At 34.9% G+C, this 22,820-nt stretch overlaps 1 protein-coding gene and 1 non-coding gene across 2 annotated transcripts; both read right to left on the bottom strand.

Moving 5' to 3' along the window:
* Positions 1 to 1,156: 1,156 nt before the first annotated feature.
* Positions 1,157 to 1,615, bottom strand: LOC141511698 (BRCA2 and CDKN1A-interacting protein-like). Its single transcript, XM_074220780.1, has one exon. The coding sequence runs from the start codon at positions 1,589 to 1,591 to the stop codon at positions 1,232 to 1,234; it is 360 nt and encodes a 119-aa protein (XP_074076881.1). The 5' UTR covers positions 1,592 to 1,615; the 3' UTR covers positions 1,157 to 1,231.
* Positions 1,616 to 1,621: 6 nt separating this feature from the next.
* Positions 1,622 to 1,728, bottom strand: LOC141515626 (U6 spliceosomal RNA). Its single transcript, XR_012476388.1, has one exon. It is a non-coding gene; the product is annotated as a U6 spliceosomal RNA (small nuclear RNA).
* Positions 1,729 to 22,820: the final 21,092 nt, after the last annotated feature.

Genomic DNA, 22,820 nt, shown 5'->3' with positions numbered 1-22,820 from the left:
GATTGAGGAGAGCTATAGGGGCTTTAGAGACAGAGGAAGGGAATATACTTAGATGAACTGGACATGTAAATACTATGAATAGAAGAAGTGTTTTTCATGAAACTTTGGCTACAAATGGAGGGTGTATACTGGGGCGGGGGACAAGTTGTTCATGAGATGATGTGTCTTTTCATGATGCTTGGACTCATGAAGTTTGTGTGTCCATGGAGGTTACTTGAATAGGGGAAAAGTTATAAAGTGATTATATTTGACATAATTTATGATTCTTGTGAAGTGTATTTCTTTTTTTTTTTGTCTTAAGAAAATAGAAACATTTTATTGATTGAACATGGCTCCCCCTGCAGGACAATGAATTTTGTTTCCATGTTGCAACTGTATACAAAAAAACTATTTTTCAAGGTTACGTACCCAATACCATTTGTGAAGACTTTGCATTCAAATAGTTATTTTCAAAGTCACTATCCCACTAAGGTAGGGCTTTCTTTATCTGGGTTGATGAACGGGATTTTTATTAAAATTTTTTATAACAATTTTAATATCATTGGTTTTACATTTTCTATCATTTTAAATAGCTGTATCTTGTTCTTTGTTCCACCAGATTTATGCAGTTGGCACCCCCATATTACTTTAGTAATCTGCCTCCTAGTGAAAGTAAGGATATTCTACAGCAAGTAATTAATCACTTCTCACCTAATTCAACGATAAAAAAGGAACAGAAGACAAGCAAAGATAAACTATGTGAAGCTCCTGCTGAACCAAGACGTGTGATTCAGTGACTTTCAAGTCTTCATTCTATTATTCAGTCCACACTGAAATATATCTACATGCAATAAACAGTGTAATGTCCTCATGAATGACATCATCAGAAAGACATGGGTTTTGGGGTACGGGAGTCCATTCCCCAACCAATAAAATCAGTGTATTGGTTCGTCCACAGAAGATGTACAGAGATTTAACAGGACAAATTGCCAGCCCGGATAATTTTGTACAAATAAAACATTTTGTACATCATGAAAGCAACCATAATAAAGAGTTGCTTGGTTTTTAAATTCCTAACCCACGTGTGTGTTCCGTTTTCTTTTGAAGTAACGAGCTTTTAATGCATGATTCACAAGTCCAAGGGACATTGGACCAAATGGGGAAAAAAATCCTGCTAAGGCCATGGTGACTTGAACCATCCGTCTCTGATAAGTCTCTCCCCAAGCCTTCTCCAAATGAGCCACTGCCTGGGTTAGATGGAGAGGTGCTCCTTCAGCATCTCCATGACTGCACTCATCTTGCTGGCTGGAATTAGCATCACTGTGTGCAAGGGTTTCATAGGTAAGTCATCAAATGACCACCGGCCTCCCAGGGCCAGGTCGCTCTCTTCTTGCACCGAGAAGCTGAATTTCAGAAGTGCTTTCTCATAGAAAAATTCCTCCTCTGCATTGGCAAACATCAGCTCTTCTTTCTGGGGCACTTTCCCTCGATGTCTGGAATTCTTTGCAACCTCTTGGGATGTCTTGCTGATCATGAGGTAGTAGTGGCACCTCCCACAAGGTTGATTGGCCTGATGAGCCTCCATGAGTTCCTTTAGAAGCTGCTGGTACATGGGTAGAGCAATCTGGGGTGGGACATTAATAAAAATATGGAACGCTTCGCAAATTTGCGTGTCATCCTTGCACAGGGGCCATGCTCATCTTCTCTGTATCGTTCCAATTTTAGTATATGTGCTGCCAAAGCGAGCACGTGAAGTGTATTTCTAATGAGACAAAAGAGGGGAGGGTACTTGATGATCATGAGGCAATGCTGCTTATCAATCAATTAATCAATCAACTAATAAACATTTAATTGATTATAAGGTGACTAAAAATACTTCGATCAGATCAGATGAAAACAATATATTTTGACAAAGGAAATGTAAGAGATGAATAATCAAGTTCCACAGGTGGATAAATATCAAGTTGACTCTCTAATCCAAGCAATGAGATTAACTCAATTATTCTACAAATCTTCATAGTGTGATTGATTTCTTAGGTAGTTATAAAATTTATGAAATCAGCCAATATATACATTTTATAAACAGGAAAAGTAAAATAGATATAAAAATATTTATTTCATATTCTTAGCTCAGAAGTAAAGGACTATAATCAAATTTTTTGAATATATCCATTTTGATGCACATTAATACATTAATTATCTTCATTTCTTTCCATAAACATATTGCTACTGACATGCCTGTTTCTTGTATCTGTCAATTAATTCATCTTAAAATTTCATGATCCATTCATATAAGAACATATTTAGAACAATCTAAGAAATGATGTAGAAATGTTTCAATTTTGAAATTTATTTTAAAAAAGGAAAATTTTTCATCATCTCAATGACTAATTCAATGTTATAAATATTAATTATTAAAATAGATATAATATACAGAGGGAGAGAGATGTTAGTTGGCCTGATCTCTACCTTAGTCAGATCTCACCTGAATTTTCTGCTTTATTTTGTATGGCACATTTTAGGACTGGAACGCCTCAGCCTGTATATTCCTTCCAGACCTTCAAAGCCAACATGAACATACCCATACATCATTTCCTTTCCTCCTCTACTCTACCTTCAGTGTCCTCAAAATGAATAATTCTGATTTCTGTTAAATACAGGTCATCATCTTAGTCATCTTGGTGTATATGTTTGACATCTCTCTTTTATTCAAATTATATATATATATATATATATATATATATATATTATATATCCAAAAAGTTGTAAAGTTCTGTTGATTCTTCCTTCACAACATCTATCATCCTCTCGCTTTCCTTCATTCCCAAATCCACCTTTCTACTTCAAGACATCATCAACTTTTACTAATATCATTGAAAAAAATTGCAAACAGGTCTCTTTATTTTTGATTTCTACTTTCTCTTGTGCTTTCTACTCAAAGTTGTCTGTAATCTTCTTAAATCACTTAAGAAAGTCATTCTCCTGCTCTAAAAAACCTTCTCTGGTACACTGTGTCTCAGTTCAGGGGCATCACACCTATTTAATTATATTCTCATCCCTCATCAATTGTCCTAGAGCACTTTTATCTCTCTCCCTTGCCTTCTATATTCTTGAGCTGGAAACATATAACTTTTTGTATGCTGTATCACATCAAAATCAGGAAGCACCTTAAGACAAGAAGTTATATTTTTATCTGCACATGTTAGAATCAAACAGTAGGCATTGATATGCATGTGATACATAATAGATACTTAATTGAGAGAATATATATGTTAATTGTCTTATGCTCCTTTTTGTGATTATAGAAAAAACCAAAAATTATAAAAATCCAATATGAAATAGGGTGTTAAGCATAAAAATAGGGTGTTAAACATAAAATAGGGTGTTAAACATAAAACTAAAACATTCTCTTAAGTATGATTTTTACAAATTCACTTTTTTTCATATATGTAAAGAAGGGGAAAATGAAAGTACCATCAGTGTCATCTGCATCAACTAAACCAAATTCTTCCATAAAAACAGTAATAAAAATGGGGAGGCAGAGAAGGAAAATAAGAAATATAAATTCTGAAAATTCTTTAACATATTACTTCTTTTATTCCTAAATGATAGAATTTTATAACTTTCAGGACTGTTGTTTTTTTTTAACTCCCTTTTCTACTATATGGCTTGGGAAAAATCTTTTCCTTTTGGTAGTGAATTGAATGAGCTATGAAAAAAGATAATTAAATGTCAGATAATATTATGGGAATTATAATATGAACTAAATTGTTGTGACTTAGAGATCAGACATGGAATTTAGGATACCTTATTCAGAAAGAAGGATTTTTGCTGTGACTTCAAACATGTCATAGAAGCCAGGTGGCATGAATAAGAAGGGAGAAATTTCCTGACATGGAGGCATAGAACATGCTATGCAGTTGAGAATATGGAGTCATATAAAAGGTATAGTTAGAAAACCAGTATCAGAGGATGGTAGAGTACAGAAAGAAGTATAAGACACAAGAAGAATGACAAAGTCGGTTTAGTATAACTTGTAAAAGGCTTTGATAACCCCATAGAGGATTCTGAATATTATTCTGGAGATAAATTTGGAAGCATTGGAATCTTCGATTGGATAGCAGGTAACACGGTAAGATTTGGGTTTTGGGAACATCTTGACAGTTGAAGGGAGGACTGAGTGGAGGAACTTCAAAAAAACTTAAGGGAGGGAGACCAATCAAAAGGTTGTTGTTATAATCAGGTTGTGTGATGATAAGAACCTACAACAGGATGATGGAATTATCAGAATAAAAGAGGAAAAATACATGAGAGGTGAAAAACAGACAATCTGGCAACTGATTAGATGTTATCAATGAGATGGAATGAGAAGTCAAATCACTACTAGGTTAAAAGTTTGTGTAATTGGAATGATTGTGTTATCTACTAAAATAAACAGAACTGATTGTGGTAGAGGAATGTGCCTCCAGGTAATATTAATACAGCTTAAATAGATTTCTTCCACTTTGTATAACACATTTGATAGATACAGTTAATAAAATACATTTTAGTAACAAAAGGCATTATTTTTGGTGTTTAAGATAAAGTCTAGCTTCAAGAAACTTGTAATCAGGTAGAAAAAAAGACAAGCATTCCATTAGTTATGACACAAGGCAAAATGTATGAGATATAAAAACAGACAGTAACAAAAAGTAGATGAAATTTAAAGAAAGAAATCACTTTCGCTTGGATAGAACTTGAAAAGTTTAAGAGAGGAGGGCTAGGGATATTTGTGTGGTAAAAAATGGTGAGTGGTGAGAGACATGAGGAGCACAAGGGCACACCATGATAAAAAAAAATACAGAAATGATAGCCATTGGGGGGGGGGGAACAAGCAATGCTGAATATTCTCGTTTGGTTAGAACATAGTGGATTAATTTATTGGTTGCCTCAACACTAAGAATCATGGAATTTTCAGACTGGTAGAAGTTTTTGAAATCCAGTAACAAATTGTGAATGTGAGTGGGATGAACTCTGATAACATTTTGACAGATAACATTGGATTCAAAACTTGTTTTCAAGAAACACATTTGAAGCAGAGAGAGAAACACTGAGTAAAGGTAAAAGACTGGGGGCAAAATATATTATGCTTCAACTGAAGTAAAAAAAAGGTTTTTTCTGATTAATATTTTTCAATTATATGTTATGAAAGATTATCAACCTTCATCTCCTGCAAGTTACACATTTTTTCTACCACCATCCCTTCCTAACCCACCTAGTGAACAGTCTGGTAAAAGTTGTGCATGTGCATTTATGATTATTATGTTTACATATTAGTTATTTTGTGTTTGTGGAATTAGGGGCTAAGGGAAAAGAAAGAAAATCTTGGGATTGGAAGGAAAAACATAAGAAGTTATTTTTTTAAGGTGAACATATATTCATTCAGATTCAGTGGGGGTGATTTTGCATTTTATTTTATTCCCTCTGGACATGGATGGCATTGTCATAACAAGATCTCTAGGTTGTCCTAGATCTCTGAATTGCTGAGAGGAGTTGCTTCCATCATGGTTGATCAAATCACAATGTCGATATTAATGCATACAATGTTGTCTTGGTTCTGCTCCCTTTGCTCAACATTAATTCTAGTAATTCATTCCATACTTTTCTAGAGTTTGACCAATCATGTTTTTTTTATAGAATAATAGTATTCAATTACTCATTCAGCCATTCCCCAATTGTTGGGTATCCCCTCAATTTCCAATTCTTTGTCACTACAAAAAGAGCTGCTATGAATATTATGGAACATGTAGGGTTTTCCCCATACTTTATGATTTCTTTAGGTTATAGGAATAGTATTGGTATTGCTCCTTGTGCATAGTTCCATATTGCTCTCAAGAATGGCTGGATTTCTTGACAACTCCACCAACAATGCATTAATGTACCAATTTTCTTACATATTGACCATTTTTTCTTTTTGCCAGCTTAGTCAATGTGATAGGTGTGAAGCTGTTTTAATTTGCTCTAATCAACAATGATTTGAGCATTTTTTACATGATTACATATAGTTTTAACTTATTCACTTGAAAACTACCTGTTCATATCCTTCGATCCATTTTCAATTGAGGAATAACTTGTAATATTAGAAATTTGTTTCTATTTCATATATATATATATATATATATATATATATATGTATTAGAAATGAGACCTTTATCAGAACCTGTAATTGTGAAAATTGTTTCCCAGCTTTCTGTTTTTCTTTTAACCTACACTGCATTAGTTTTATTAGTGCAAAACCTTTTTTAAATTTATATAGTCAAAAACATGGATTTTGCATTTTATAATGTATTATGTTTGTTGTTTGGTCAAAGTTTCCTCTCCTTTCTGCAGAGCTAACAGAACATTTCTTGATCTTTTAATTGATCTATGATAACTCCCTTGATGTCTAAATCCTGTACCCATTTTGACCTCATTTTGGTGTGAGTTGTGAGATATGAGTCTATGTCTACTATATGCGTCTATGGCATACTATTTTCTAGTTTTCCCAGCAGTTTTTGTTGAACATTGAGTTCCAGAAACTAATGTCTTTGGAATTGTCAAAGAATAGATTACTTTAGTCATTTACTGCAATACCTTTTACCCCTATTCTAATCCTCTGCTCCATTCCTTTATTTCTTAATCATTACCAGATAGTTTTGATGACTGCCATTTTATAGTATAGTTTTATGTCTGGTTCAGCTTGGCTACCTTCCTTTGATTTTTTTTCATCAATTCCCTAGATATTCTTGACCTTTTGTTACTCCAGATGAATTTTATTACTATTTTTTTTCTATCTTGGTAAAATAGGTTTTTGGTATTTGATTGGCATGGCACTGAATAAATAATTTAATTTGGATAGAATTGTTACTTTTGTTATATTAACTCAACCTTACCAAGAACAATTGATAATTTTCCAGTTGTTTAAATCTGAATTTACTTGTGTGAAAAGTATTTTGTAATTGTTCATATGGTTTCTTCGTTTTTCTTGGGAGGTAGTTTTCCAAATATTTTACGTTGTCTACAGTTATTTTAAATGGAATTTCTCTTTCTATTTCTTGCCCTTGGGCTTTTTTTCATATATAGAAATGCTGATGATGTAAGTGGGTTTATTTTACATCTTCCTACTCTGCTGAAGTTGTCAATTGTTTCAAGTAGTTTTTAAATTGATTTTCTAGGGTTCTCTGTATATATATCATCATATCATTCACAAGTAGTGAAAGATTTGGTTCCTCATGGCATATTCTAATTCCTTTCTTCTTTAATTGCTAAAGCTAACATGTCTAATACTATATTAAATAGTAGTGGTGATAATGTTTTACTCCTGATCTTATTGGAAAAGCTCCTAGTTTATCCTCATTACATAAAATGACTGCTGATGATTTTTGATAGATACCGTTTACTATTTTAAGGAAAACTTCATTTATTCCTATATTCTCTAGTGCTTTTAATCAGAATGATGTGATATTTTGTCAAAGACTTTTTAGTATCTATTGGGATAATCAAAAGACCTCATAAACTATTTAAAAAATAGTTGGAGTTCTGCCAAATTCCTTTTATGATACCAATCTGATACTGATACCTAAAACAGGAAGAGCTGAAACAACCAAAGAAAATTATAGACCAACCTTCCTAATAACATTGATGCAAAAATTCTTAAATAAAAAAATTTTCAAGGAGATTAAAATAAGATATTACTAGGATAATACACCATGATCAGGTAGTATTCACACCTGGGGATGGTTCAATATTAGAAAAGCACAAAAATAATTGAAAAAATCAATAACAAAACCAACAGAAAGTATATGATTATACCAATTCTACTCAAATTAAATTTCTTATTCGGTACCATACCAATGAAAATATCAGAAAACTTTTCTGGAGCTAAAAAACCAGTAACACTATTCATCTGGACAAACAAAAGATCAAGAATATCAAGGGAATTGATAAAAAATGCAAAGGGGAAGCAATTCTTATTTCAGACAAGAGAAAAGCAAAAATAGATCTAATTAAAAAGGATTAGGATGGAAATTACATCTTCCTAAAAATACCATAGACAATGAAGTAATTTCATAACTAAAAATATAATCACCACATGGTATGGGATCCAACTTCTTAGAGGAGAAGCTAAATGAGCTACTGGAAAATATAGATGGCAAAACTATACAAGTAAGGGACTTCAACCTCCCTCTTTCTGAATTAGATAAATATAAAAACAAAATAAAGGAGAAGGTAGTTAAGGAAGAGAATATAATTTTAGAAAAATTAGATGTGATAGACCTCTGGAGAAAATTGAAGTGGGATAGAAAGAATATGCCTTTTTTTCTGTGATGCATAGCACTTACATAAAAATTGACCATGTATTTAGGGCATAAAAATCTCAGAAATATTAAATGCATCATTTTCAGATCATGATGCAAAAAAATCACATGTAATAAATAGTCATTGAAAGATAGACTAAATATTAGTTGGAAACAAAAAAAACCCTAATTTTTAAGAATAAGTGGATCAAAGAAGTCATAGAAATAATAATTTCATTCAAGGGAATGACAATAATGTGACAACATACCAAAACTTGTGCTATACAATCAAAGCAGTTATTGTGAGAAATTTTATATATCTAAATGTTTACATGAATAAAATACAAAAAGAGATTAATGAATTGGAAATGCAGCTTTAAAAGGTTAGAAAAGGAACAAAATAAAAATTCTCAGTTAATTGCCAAATTAGAAACCCTGAAAATGAAAGGAGACATTAATAAAATCCAAAGAAAGAAATCTTCTGAACAAATAAATAAAAGTAAGACTTAGTTTTATGAAAAAAGCAATAAAGTAGATCTTTGGTTAATTTGATTTTAAAAAGAGTGAGATAAAAAGCAAATTACCAGTATCAAAAATAAAAGGGGATGAATTCACCAAAGGGAAAGAAATTAAAGTAATAATTCAGAGCTATTTTGCTCAACTGTAGGCAAATCAATTTAATAATCTAAGTGAAGTGGATGAATATTTGCAAAAATAAAAATTTTCCATATTAATAGAGCAGGAAATTAAATACATAAATAAACCCACTTCAGAAAGAGAAATTGAATAACCCAGCAGTGAAATCCCCAAGAAAAAATATCCACCTTCAAATGGAATTACAAGTAAATTCTACCAAACATTTAAAGAACAATTAATACCCATTCTATATAAACTATTTGAAAAAACATCTGAAAAGGAGTTTTGCCAAATTCCTCTAAGATACCACTATGATGCTGATACATACCAAAAGGAGCTAAAACAGACAAAAAATTATAGACCAATTTCCCTAATGGATAGTGATATACGAATTTTAAATAAAATATTAACCAAGATTGTCGCAAGTAATACACTATAATCAGGTATGATTTATATCGGCAATTAAGGGATGCTTCAATATTAGGAAAATAATCAGCATCATTGACTATATAAATAACAAAGCTAACAAAATCATATGATGATCTCAATAGAGGTTGACAATTATTTTTAACCAAAGTAAATTACCCATTCCAATTAAAACCACTAGAGCATATAGGAAGAAATGGAGTTTTCCTTAAAACATTAAACAAGATCCATTTTTTATTTTTGAAAGATTTCATTTATTTTGAATTTTGCAATTTTTCCCCTAATCTTGCTTCCCTCCCTCCATCCTCTACACAAAGCAGTTTGTTAGTCTTTACATTGTTTCCATGGTATACATTGATCTAAGTTAAATGTGATGAGAGAGAAATCATATGCTTAAGGAAGAAGCATAAAGTATGAGATATAGCAGAATTGCATAATAAGATAACATTTTTTAAAAAAAATTAAAGATAATAGTCATTGGTTCAAACTCCACAATTCTTTGTCAGGATACAGATGACATTCTCGATCTCAGATATCCCCAAGTTGTGCCTACCTGTTGCCCTGTTGGTATGAGCAAGTCCATTAAGGTTGATAATCACTCTCATGTTGTTGTTACAGTGCACAATGTTCTTCTGGTTCTGCTCATCTTGCTCAACATCAGTTCATATAAATCCTTCCATGCTTCCCTGAATTCCCATTCCTCCTGGTTTCTAATTGAACAACAGTGTTCCAGCACATACATATACCACAGTTTATTAAGCCATTCCCTGATTGTTGGACATTCACTCAGTTTCCAATTCTTTGCCACCATAAACAGAGCTGCTATGAATATTTTTGTACAGGTGATGTTTTTACCCTTTTCAAATCCCATTCAAAGTAACTTCAGACAATATAAAATACCTTAGAGTCTCCCTGTCAAGACCGACTCAGAAGCTTTTTGAAAAAAATATAAAAAACTTCTCACACAAATAAAATCAGATTTAAATAGCTGGGCAAATATCAACTTCTCGTGGATAGGCTGAACAAATATAACAAAATGGCAATTCTACCAAAATTAATCTACTTGTTTAGTGCCCTACCAATCAAAATAATAAGATATATTTAAAGCCATTACAAAGGTAACCAAGATTAAAAGGAATACAGCAAGTTGGGAAAGGTTTTTTTTTACAACTAGTATTTCTGATAAAATATTTAGAGAATTGAATGAAATTTATAAGAATGTCTTTCCCCAACTGATAAATGGTCAAAGGGTGTTTACAGGCAGTTTTTAGATGAAGAAATTAAAGCTATCTATAGTTATTTAAAAATGTTCTAAATAATTATTATTAGAAAAATGAAAATTAAAAAAATAACCTTCTACCTATCAGATTGGCTAATATGACAAAAAAGGAAAATGATCAATGTAGGAGGGGATGTGGGAAAACTGGGACACTAATTCTTTGTTAGTGGAGTTGTGAATGGACCCAACCATTCTGGAAAGCAATTTGCAACATGCCCAAAGAAGAATAAAACTTATAATCTTTAACCCAGCAATATCAATACTAGGCCTAAATTCAACAGAAATCATAAAAAATGGGAAAATCTTACATGTTCCAAAATAGTCATAACAGTTCTTTTTTTGTAGTGGCAAAGAACTGGAAATTGAAGAGATGCCCATCAATTGAGGAATGGCTGAATAAGTTATGATATATGAATTTTATGGAGTATTAGTGTTCTTTAAGAAACCATGAATGGCATGAAACTAATTGCAGGAACTGATGCTGAGCAAAGGGAGCAGAACTGAGAAAACATTTACATGTTAACAACAACATTGTGAGTTGATCAACCTTGATGGATGCATCTCCTCTCAGCAGTTTGGAGAGCTAGGATATCCCTGGAAGACCTGCTGTGGACAATGCTGTCTATATTCAGAGGAAGAAAAACAAAAACAAAACAAAACAAAAATAACCTATAGCATCTGAATGAATGTTACATTCAATTTTTAAGAATTTTTCATTTTTTGTTCTTATCTCATGACTTTCTTTCTTTTCAATTAATCCTAATTTTCCATATAGAAGATGAATGAATTATAAACATGTTACACACACATGTGTATGTACAATATTTGCTAGACTGTCCAGGGGAGGCGAGTGGGAAGAGAGGGTGGGAAGGAAATTATGTAACTTACAAATATGCATATGCATGTGGATGAATGTTGAAAAACTTGTATATAACATGTAATTGGAAAAATAGAATAAAATACCAATTGAAAAAATGAATCTTTGTAAGATTAGTAGTGTTTATGGCTCCTAATTAGCAAGTTTGTCTCTGGACAAGTCGTATGCAAGAAGGTTTGACCACTTAGCTCCTTTTTTCTAGCTTCTTCGTAGTCTAAAACAAAAGTCATTCTCAAAGGAAGAAGAACAATGGATAACTTTCTATCTTAACCAACATACTACCATAATACACAAAGAGGCAGGGAAACTGTAAGTCAGTGGAATCAAAGCAATATTCCTTTTAAGGATAATTTCTTCTATATGATCATGTAAATTTATTTTAATTCTTCTTTGAGTGGAGTACAAATGCCCATTTCATTGCTACTTTGAATCTGAACTACTGATAATAGTAGATGAGAATCAACTAAGTGGAGAAGGAGAAATTCAGAGAAAGTGAGCACTGGTGGCCTTCCTGCTTGTGTTGGTGCTGGCTGCATTCCATGAGGAAGCTATTATTACCCCAAGGTAGATTGATAGTAGACTAAACTGTCTGTGGGCATTGAACGGCTTGGAGCAGGTACAAATGAACTCTATCTCTAAAGGTCATACCTGAAGACAATTAACTTATGTAACTTGTGGTTTGTTGAATTCCCATACCTTTTCTAATGGGGGTAGTCAGTCAGGAAGCATTTCTTTTTTTATTTTTAAAAAATACCTCAATACTTTGTTCTCTATGTTATTTTCTGACATTACATAAAATGGAATAGGAAGAAGGGAAATAAATTGATCAGGGATATTTTCTTCTCCTTCCTTATTGCAACAACAGGCATAATAAACTTGTGAGAAAGTTAGACTGTATCTACAAAGTTCAGTTGTTTATAACTCTGAAGCTATTTTCCAAATGAAATATCAAAAGTATCCCAGTGGATTGAGTGATGGATCTGGAGGAAGACCTGAGTTCAAATTTGAATTCAGACACTAAATAGCTGTGTGACTCTGGTCAAGTCACCCAAACTAAATGTGTCTTAATTCACTGGAGAAACAAATCACAAACCACTCTAATATCTTTTGCCAAGAAAATTACCTGAACAGGAGAGTCCCTGTTAGATTGAACCTGAAAATCATGTCTCTTAGATAAATAATATTTAAGGGTGGAGACACATATCATTCTAGCCCAGTACCACCTCTCTCTGAGTAAAGCAGAGTAGCCAAACCTTCTGGCCCCAATTTCCTACTTCCCCTCTTAGAAGGAATAAAAGTTCCTTTGGAGAAGCACGAGGGAAAAGAAGGTTAGAGATATCTATTCCATTTTTAGTAATTTTTTGTTATATATCACACAGCATTTGCCACATGTATTTTATATATATATGTATATATTATCTATCTGTCTATATATATCCATAAATATACATATGCTTAAATTTTCACATGTATATATAAGATGTGCATCATATTTGTGTATAGTTAGAGACAAAAATATATGAATTTATTCCAGTCATTGACTTACTAGTCTTTTCTATGCAATTCATGTATTTTCATCACCCATCCTTTTTATGTTGAAGAATATCTATTTTTTACCTGAAGGATATCCCCTTTATCTTTCTTTAAAAAAACTTATTTATTCACACAATACTACAACAGTCTTGTTGTAAAAGGAAACATAATCCCCCTACCCCCACAAAGATAGAAAAACCCCATGAAAAATAAAGTGAGAGAAAAAGAAAAAAATTTCTTCAGTCTGTGTTAAGATACAATCAGTTCTGTCTCTGGGATGGATTGCATTGTTTATCATAAGTCCATTAGAGAAATTGCTTCAATATTTTTTTCACAGAATTGCTAATGCTAACTGTATTTCCATTCATCTATTCCTCCCGACTCCCATTTATTCTATGTTCTTTCTCCTTTCACTTTGTCCCTCCTCAGAAGTGTGTTGTGGGCCAGCCAAGTGGCTCAGTGGACAGAACACTAGTCCTGGAGTCAGGAGGACCTGAGTTCAAATCAGGCCCCAGAGACTCAGCAACCATCTAGCTGTGTGACCCCACCCATCCCTACCACCTTGCAAAAAAAATGTGTCTTGTAACTGACTACCTTTTTCCACAATCTTTCCTCTCCTCTCCTGTATCAACTACATCTCCCCTACTCTCACCCTGTCCCCTTTCTCCCATTCACTTCCTCTCTTTTATCCTTTTGGGCAAGATAGATTTTTTTACCTTGTTGAATATGTATATTGTTTCCTCTCTGAGTCATTTCCAATAAAAATAAGGGTCACTCATTCCCCCTTATCTTCCCCCTTCCACTGCATTGCAAATGTTTTGTCTTGACTCTTTTACTTGAAATATCTTAGCCCATTTTACCCCTCCTTTCCCTTTCTTTTAGTACATTCTTTTTTTATCCATTGACTACAACTTGCTACTATACCTTCATATTCAGTTTTCTTCTGTGCCTTGTCTATAAAAAATACTCCATCTAATTGCTCTAATAAGTGAAAAGGTTCAAATGAATTATCAGTATCATCTTCCCATGCATAAATACAAGTTCAACAACATTAAATTCCTCATAATTTGTTCTTCCCATTCACCCACTCCATGATTTGCCTGAGTCATGTACTTAGAGATCAAACTTTCTGTTCAGCTCTGGTCATTTCAACAAAAAGTTTGAAATTGCTCTATTTCATTGAATATCTGTCTTTTCTCCTAAAAGACAATGTTCAGTTTTGAGGGATAGCTGATTCTCAATTGTAATCCAAGCTCTTTTGTTTTCTGGAATATCGTATTCCAAGTCTTATGAGACCTTAATGTGATGCTGCTAAATCCTATGTAATCCTGACTGTAGGGCCATGATATTTGAATTGTCTCTCTCTGACTGCTTGTAATATTTTCTTATTGATGTGGGGGTTCTTTAATTTGACTATAATTTTTCGGGGAGTTTTTTTTGGATTTCTTTCTGGAGGAGATTGCTGGATTCTGTCAATTTTTATTTTACCCTCTGGTCCTAGGATATCACGGAAATTCCTGGGGAAATTTTTAAAATGTGAAGTCTAGGCTCTTTTCTGGTCATAACTTTCAGGTGACCCAATAATTTTAAAATTGTCTCTTCTGAATCTGTTTTCCAGGTCAGTTGTTTTTCCAATGTGATATTTTACATTCTCTTCTAGTTTTCATTCTTTTCCTTTTTTTTATTGTTTCTTGATTTCTCACAAAGTTATCACCTTCCCTTAGCTCCATTCTATATTTGAAGGAGTTTTTTCTTCAAAGAGCTTTCTTATCTCCTTTTCCATCTGGTCAATTCTGCTTTTTAAAGCATTCTTTTCTCTTCTCCACATTGACCCCATGGATTTTTTTTCCCATTTGACCTAGACAGGTTTTTAACATCTTGCTTTCTTCAGCATTTTTTGGGGTCTCCTTCACCAAACTGCTGACTTGGTTTTATTATTTTCTTGCACCTCTTCCCAGTTTTTATTCTACCTCCCTTACTTGATTTTGAAAATATTTTTTGATTTCTTCCATATCCTTATTGTGTCTTGCTTCCTTGGGGCCCACAGTGGCGACCTCCCTACCAGAGGGGAGCTGAGATTAAGGAGTCAAGCCACTAATGCCTTATACCTCCAGCTCAATTTTATTACTGCTTAGCTATTAAGGTCTTCTGGGGTAGAACAAAAAATAATGAGGTAATTGGGGGGATACAAGCGGGGGTGTATGTGCAGTGTCTTGCATTACAGGATAAGGGGTTATGTTAAGGGGGAGGTGATAAAACACAGCTGTTTCTAGTGCCTTCAGTCTGTGGGGCAGAATGTCTAGCTCCCAAGGACTCCGGCACACCTTATCTCTCAGGGCGGCATGCTGGCTCCTGAGACTGTCCAGGTGGCAGTCCGTTAGAATAGCCTGTGTTCCCACATATCCTGAGACCATTCAAATTTTTCTTGGAGTCTTTGGATACAGGAGCTTTGACTTAGATATCTACTGAGTGTGTGTTTTGATCCTCCACTGGACCAAAGTAATTATTTATGGTCAGATTCTTTTTTTTTCCTGTTTCACTAGTCTATGACTTGGTATTAACATTTTCTCTAAGTTCCTGGCCTGTGCTCTGGTCTGTGGATGACCTTAAGCACTCCCCTCTGCCATGGGGCTTTGAGGAAGGTCCCTGCTCCTCTATGGCAATAGGGGACCCAGACTTTGACCAGGGTATGAGCATGACCAAAGCAACTGAGTCCAATCCCGGGATAGCAAAGAGAGACCTCAACAGTCTCCACCCACCCCCTTACCCTCTGTGGGCTGAGTTTCTGGAAATAACATCTAGGTGGCTCCCTGCTGGGTAGCTCTGCAGGTCTGCTTCCATTTTTCAGGGCCAGGTATGTGCTGAGGCATGAGCTGCATTGAACTTCACCCTCACTCTGGCAGTTTTCTTATATATCCTGTACAAGCTTGTTTATATGTTATCATGTTTTCTCTTTCAATATAGTGGGAGCAGGGTTTTCTTATTGCCTTTCTTTGCATACCCAGCACTTAGACTGCCACATAAAGTATTTTAGAAACGTTTATTAAATGAGTAGCCCCTAATACAAAAAATTCAACAATTACAATTTACATAAGTTACTGTTTTCAGATCATGAGGGTAAATGACACAGAGTACATTTGTACTAGTTACTAGTTGTTTAATGTCCACAGATGGTTTAGTACCCAATAAATCCCCTTGGGGCAAAAGTATATTCTTCATGGATACAGCTAGCATCAATAGCAGCATGAAGGTCATCAGTGCTCCCTTTTGCTGAATTTTCCCTTCTCTACTTAGCTATTTCCAATTAGCTGTTACCAAGCCCAGGGCAAGTTCTGGTGTGGTAGAGTTGTAGACATTGACCCCTGGGCTCCTCTGGTCTATAGAAAGTCAGAATCCATAACTTCATTTCAGCTGAGACCTCTTCCCAGAACAAACACAATTACTGCCCACCTCCCCCCCCCCACCCCCCCCACCCCAGGCTCAGGTGTGAGAAGCAGAGCTCCCTCAGTTGTGAATAAAGAGAGTAATTACCTTGCCCCAGGTCATAGCCACCATTGTTCAAAGATAAAAATATTCAGCAGCTTCAACCACCCTTTCTAGACCAAGGGAGAGGGCCTCAAATCGAGGTCACAGACACTCCAGAGAAAGCAACAAGCACCTCCTATTGGCCGACCCACTTGGAGTTATTAAACCCAGCCTCTAGGGATCTCAACACCAAACCTCTGTGGACCAGTCCCTCTCCCAACACAAGTTCTTAGAGAAATGAAGAAAGGCCAGTGAAAAGGATGGTCCATAGAAAAATTACTAGAAGGAAAAGATCCTAGCTCTAGAACTAACTCTAGAACCTCTGAGGAGAATATGATTTGATCTCCAGCAGAAAGACTTCCTTGAAGAAATCAAGAAGGAGTTTAAAATCAATTGGAAAATCTGGGAGAGAAAATTAACACCTTGTAAGAAGAAAATAAATCCTTGGAGAACACAATTAGACAAATGCAAAAAAGAAAATGATTCTCTCAAAATCTCAATTGGTAAAATGGAAAACTCTTTCAAAAATAGAACTGACCAATTGGAAAAAGAGTTGCAAAAGGTAAATGAAGAAAATTCTTCTCTAAAAAATAATGGAGTCTGTGGAAACCAATGACTTCATGAGGCAACAAGAGTCTGTTAAATAAAACCAAAAAAATCAAAAAAAAGAGAAGAAAATTTAACATCAATAAAACCACAGATCTCCAGAATAGATCAAGGAGAAATAACCTAGGAATTATTGGTCTTCCTGAATACATTAAGGAGAAAAAAGCTTGGACTTAATATTATAGGATTTAGTAGTGATGGAAAAACTGCCTTGATATCATGGAACCAGAGGGTAAAATAGTTATTGAAAGAAAACACCTCTCTGGAAAGGGATCACAAAATGGAAACACCAAGGAATATGTGGCCAAATTCCAGAACTATCAGATAAAAGAGAAAATCCTGTAAGCATCCAGAAAGAAACAATTTACATACCAAGGAGCCACAGTAAGGATTACACAGGCGTGCATCAACATTAAAGGGATCAAAGGGCCTGGGATTCAATATTCCAAAAAGCAAAGGAACTTGGAATAGAGCCAAGAATTCATTATCCAGCAAAACTGAGCCATCTCTTATAAGGCAAAAGATGGAACATTTAATGAAATAGGAGACTTCTAAATTTTCCTGATGAAAAGACTAGAGCTTAATAGAAAATTTGGATGTCAAACAGGAGATGCAAGAGACATATGAAAAGATAAACAGAAAGGGGGCATAACAAAAAAGAAAAAACTTGCTTTCCAATAAGATGAAACTGGTTATATCCCTCCCTGGGAGAAAGGATTTAAAAACTCTTGAGAAATATAACTCTATTAGAGAGAATATATTTAGCCAGAAGTGATGGACACTTATCCAATAAGATGAAACTGACAATATCCCTACCCGAGACAAAGACTCTAATAATTCTCAATAATTGTAATTCTATTAGAGAACATAATTAGCTAGAAATTATGGATGCTCATGACTTTTCTGTGACTCAGATAGAAGGATTTAAAAACAATTCCTCCTTAAAAAGGACAGTAAAGAGATGGGAGGTTGGAGGAGACTGAATGGGGTAAATCTCATTACATTAAGAGGTACAAAGAACCTATTGCATTAGAGGGAAAGAAGAAAGAAGGTGAGAATTTTCTGGATCTTACTCTCATCAGATTTGATTTAAAATTAACAAACATATACTCAGTTAAATTAAGAAACTTTTCTTACCTTTAAAGTATTAAAAGGGGGGAAGTGGAGGGGGGAGGAAAAGGGGAACCAACAGAAGGAAGGGAAGGAATGAGGGGCAAAGGGAAAGGGGAGAAAAGTGGAGGGGGTTGGATATAGGAAGGCAAACACATCGAAGGTGAGGAATATGGATTATGGGGGAAAAAGGGGGTGGGGAATACAAATCGAGGGAAGATAACATGAAGGGCAATAAAGAGTTAGTAATTATAGCTTTGAATGTGAATGGGATGAACTCTCCCTTAAAATGTAAGCAAACAGAGTGGATTAAATACTAGAATTCTACCATGTGCTGCTTACAACAAACTCATTTGAAGCAGAGAGATACATATAGAGCAAAGGTAAAAGGCTGGAGCAAAATATACCTTGATTCACCTGAAGTGAAAAAAAATCAAGGGTAGAAATCCTTATCTCAGACAAAGTAGTTGCAAAAATAGATAGTGTTAAAAGAGATAAGGAAGGAAACTATATACTGGTAAAAGATACCACCGACAAAAAAGTAATTTCAATACCAAATATGTATACACCCAATGGTATAGCATCCAAATTCATAGAAGAGAAATTGACGGAGTTACAGGAAGACATAGACAGCAAAACTCTATTAGTGGGAGACCTCAACCTCCCACTCTCAGATTTAGATGAATCTCATCATAAAATAAACAAGAAGGAAATTAAGTGGGTAAATGGATTGGTAGATTGTTAGAAAACCTAGGTATGAAAGACCCATGGAGGAAATTGAATGGGGATAGAAAGGAATATAATTTTTGGTTTAAACATTTAGAAAGCTAGAAGGAAGGGAGATAAGAGGTCAATACTCTCTGGCGTTTCTAAGGTCAAATTTGCTACTAAAGAGCCAGCAATACTAGTAACACAGTGGTTCAGAGCTCACTAGGCAGGATCTCCCTTTCTTTGGCATCCCCATTGGTGGTGAAAGATGAACTTTCTTTAAAAATTTTTTAAATTATATCTTTATTCTTTTAGACACCTCAGCTGAAAGCAAACAGCCTATCATTCAGGGTAGGTTGAATCAATAGTCCTACCACTACCCTTCCATACCATTATCAGAAAGCAAGCTACACATCAGTAGCCAGTCCTTCATCTGCTAAACCCTTCCTAGGAAAGATTTGTCTAACTGATACAGTAATGGTAGCAACTTGAGAGGTTCCTTTAGTGACAGATTACAGCAAGCAAAGGACATCACTGGGCTTCCCTTTGGAATTTCTAAGGCAATACCCTTTCCCCTGGGCTCCACAAGTATGCTGCCATGGGGGCCATTCCTGGGAATCCTCATAACTTTCAACTGACATGAGGGTCTCAACTGTCCATTTCCTGAATCTATATCAAGTCCTTTCTTCTTGCATTATGACTGCTTTGTAAAATCCCTCAAGGTCATGGGCACTAGGTGGTCAGGTAGATAGAGTTCAGGGCCTAAGGAAGAAAGAAATATCTTTTTGACCCTGGGCAAGTCATTTAATCTCTTTCTGCCTCAGTTTCCTCAACTTAGTTTTCCTAAATATAAAAATGAGGATAAAAATAGCAGTTACCTCTGAGGGTCATGGAAGGATTAAATGAGATATTATTTGTGAATAACTTAGCACAGTGACTGGCAAATATGAGTATGAAATGAATGCTCCTTCCTTCCTTCCTTCCTTCCTTCCTTCCTTCCTTCCTTCCTTCCTTCTTCCACCTGAAATCTCTCCCTCTGTGTTAGTAGAGCAATGATGGAGTCTCCCAATGCTCAGAAATAGTCCTGCTTCTCTCCCATAGTATCTGACCAAACTCTGCAATAGACCTTGCTGTTGTCTCGAGTTCAGTATTCTGTGATGATGAATCCCTCCCTAACACAGGAATGCAGGTGTAAAAAGAAAACAGAAATTTGTTTTTTAAAAAAAGTTATAGGGGTGGCTAGGTGGTGCAGTGAATAGAGCACCGGCCTTGGAGTCAGGAGTACCTGGGTTCAAATGTGACCTCAGACACTTAATTACCTAGCTGTGTGGCCTTGGGCAAGCCACTTAACCCCATTGCCTTGAAAAAAGAAAAAAAAATTATAACATAAAAGAAAGTGATACAGAATTTAAGAAGTTATTAAAGAAAAGTCACATGGATTACCAATTAATCTTGGCCTGTCAGCTACCAGGTTAAGCTGAAGTCCAGAAGCAAGAAGAGCAATAGCTTCAAGCATGAACCTTGCCTGAAATCTTCTTAGATAACCCCTGAGTGTCCATGGGAAGAGATGGTAACTTCGGAGTTGGGTGGTCTCAGATGTTGTTTCAGAACCTGAGTAATCTAGTTTGCCTTACTAATGAGAACATGATCAAGGTTAGACTGGAGGTCAAGACAGTGTTTTAGCAGAGTGATGAAGAGAGATGATTTGCAAAATTTGGTTTCCAATTAATTTCCATATTCTCTTTGCCTATCATTCTCTCCATCCCTGCCACAACTGGAGCCTGGCACTTCCTCTCTTTTCCAGGATTTAATTACTATCTCACTGTGCTTGGCACTACTGTGGCCAGTTTGGTCTGGGCTATGGGAAGTAGAGGTCCTGATGGAAGTTAAGCAGTGACCCCTGTTCCAGGCAATGACTAATCCTAGGACCTGTCACTTCTGGCATCTGATAACCCCAGTGATGTGGTCTGAGTGCTGCTAATGTCCCATTCTCTCAGGTTCAGGCTTTTGCCAGTTTTATGACTCCTGCATTCTGAGCACTGCCCACCTCTGCCAGGCTGAGTCTTGCTATGGAAGCTGCTGCTGTCCTCCTATTTTAAGAAATGCTCAGGGAGCCATCCTATAGGGGCTCCTCAATCATCTCTCACTAGAAATTGCAGAGAAAAAGAATGATATTTCACAAGAAAAAAGAGAAATTCAATTTTTAAAAGTTATAAAATCAATGTAGGATTTATTTTTATTTGTAAAGCAACTGGGGTGTCTTCTGTCCTGTCCATACACTAATTTCAGAAATATTCCTAGATTCTGGCAAAACTCAGGTATTTTCCTCTCAGATATTTCCCCTACTGCTTCACATTAAGAAATCCCAATAACCAAATGAAATCCCAAATTCCATATAAAAATACCTTTGGCATAATTCTTAGACAAGTCCACAAATCCTGACTTAAAGTATGTCCATGTTTACCACAGTTGATGAAGTTATATTACATCATTACAAATGCAAAGTTTATTAAGCTTAAAGTAGAATTTATATCATTTATCAGCTTTAGGTCTGACTTTTTTTTTTTAGAAACATTTTATTTTTGTTGAATTTTAGAATGTTTCATCTAATCTTGCTTCCCTCCCTCAACCCCCCACAGAAGACTGTTTCCCATTCTTTACATCATTCCCATAAAATGCATTGATCTAAGTTGAATGTGATGAGAGAGAAATCATATCCTTAAGGAAGAAATATAAAGTATGGGATATAGCAGAATTACATAAAATAACATTTTTTAAAAAATTTCAAGATAATAGTCTTTATGAACACATAGTGCACACAAATCCTAGATGCTGAATGCTCACTCTTTACTGTTCAATCCAATAACCTCAAAGCAAATGGAAAATCCTCATAGTATGGCATACAACAACAGTAGAAAGGAGGATCTATATAAGTCAATAAATATTTGTTAAGTATAAACTAAGTGCTGCCAGAAACTATGCAAAGCCTTGAGTTTACAAAAAAACCCAAACATTAATAAGCATACAACAAAAAAGTCAGTCCCTCAAAAGTTCAAAATCCTTTCTTTTCTCTATTTTTTTCAATAGTCCTCATTTTTTGCTATAATTTTTTACTAGATATCACATTGCAAAAATTAACTGATTTTATCTAGCAATCAGTTATATTTCAAAATATCAAGTGGTTAAAATGAGAGTAGAAAATTAATCAATAGCTGGAAACTAAATGGTGCAGTAGACAGAGTCAGTTTAAATTTGAATTCAGACTCTTAATAACTTTATGTTAATAAACATTTTTTTGCCTTTGTTTCCTATATAGAAAATGAGCTGGAGAAAGAAATAGCAAATCACTCTTGTATTTCTGCAAAGAAAATTCCAAATGCAATTCAAATAAAAAATAACTAATCAATGGTATCAGTGATAATAGGGAACAAATTATTCCTCCTAGAGATTGACAGCTGTGGAATAACCCACTAGAATAGAGTTTGTACTGACAACAATATCAAGAATGCAACCCCACCTCATCAGGAAAGTACAGTTTTGGTCCTTGATTTTGGCAAGTAGGAATTGGGATAAGGAGCTGGGAATATACATGCTACATGTGGGGTTTTATTAACATTCCTTGCTTCTCATCTGGGACACTAATGCATTACTGATCCAACCTTTCTGGAGTGCAATTTGTTACTATGCCCAAGGTAATAAAAATGTCCCTACTCTTTGATCCAACAATTCAACTATTGGGTCTATATCCTGAAGAGATCATGAAAAAGGGTAAAAACCCCACATGAATATTTATAGTAGTTCTGTTTGTAGTGGCAAGGAATTGGAA

Source organism: Macrotis lagotis, chromosome 2 (genome assembly GCF_037893015.1).
Source record: "Macrotis lagotis isolate mMagLag1 chromosome 2, bilby.v1.9.chrom.fasta, whole genome shotgun sequence".
NCBI lineage: Eukaryota > Metazoa > Chordata > Mammalia > Peramelemorphia > Peramelidae > Macrotis > Macrotis lagotis.
This window is presented reverse-complemented; position numbering and strand designations above follow the sequence as displayed.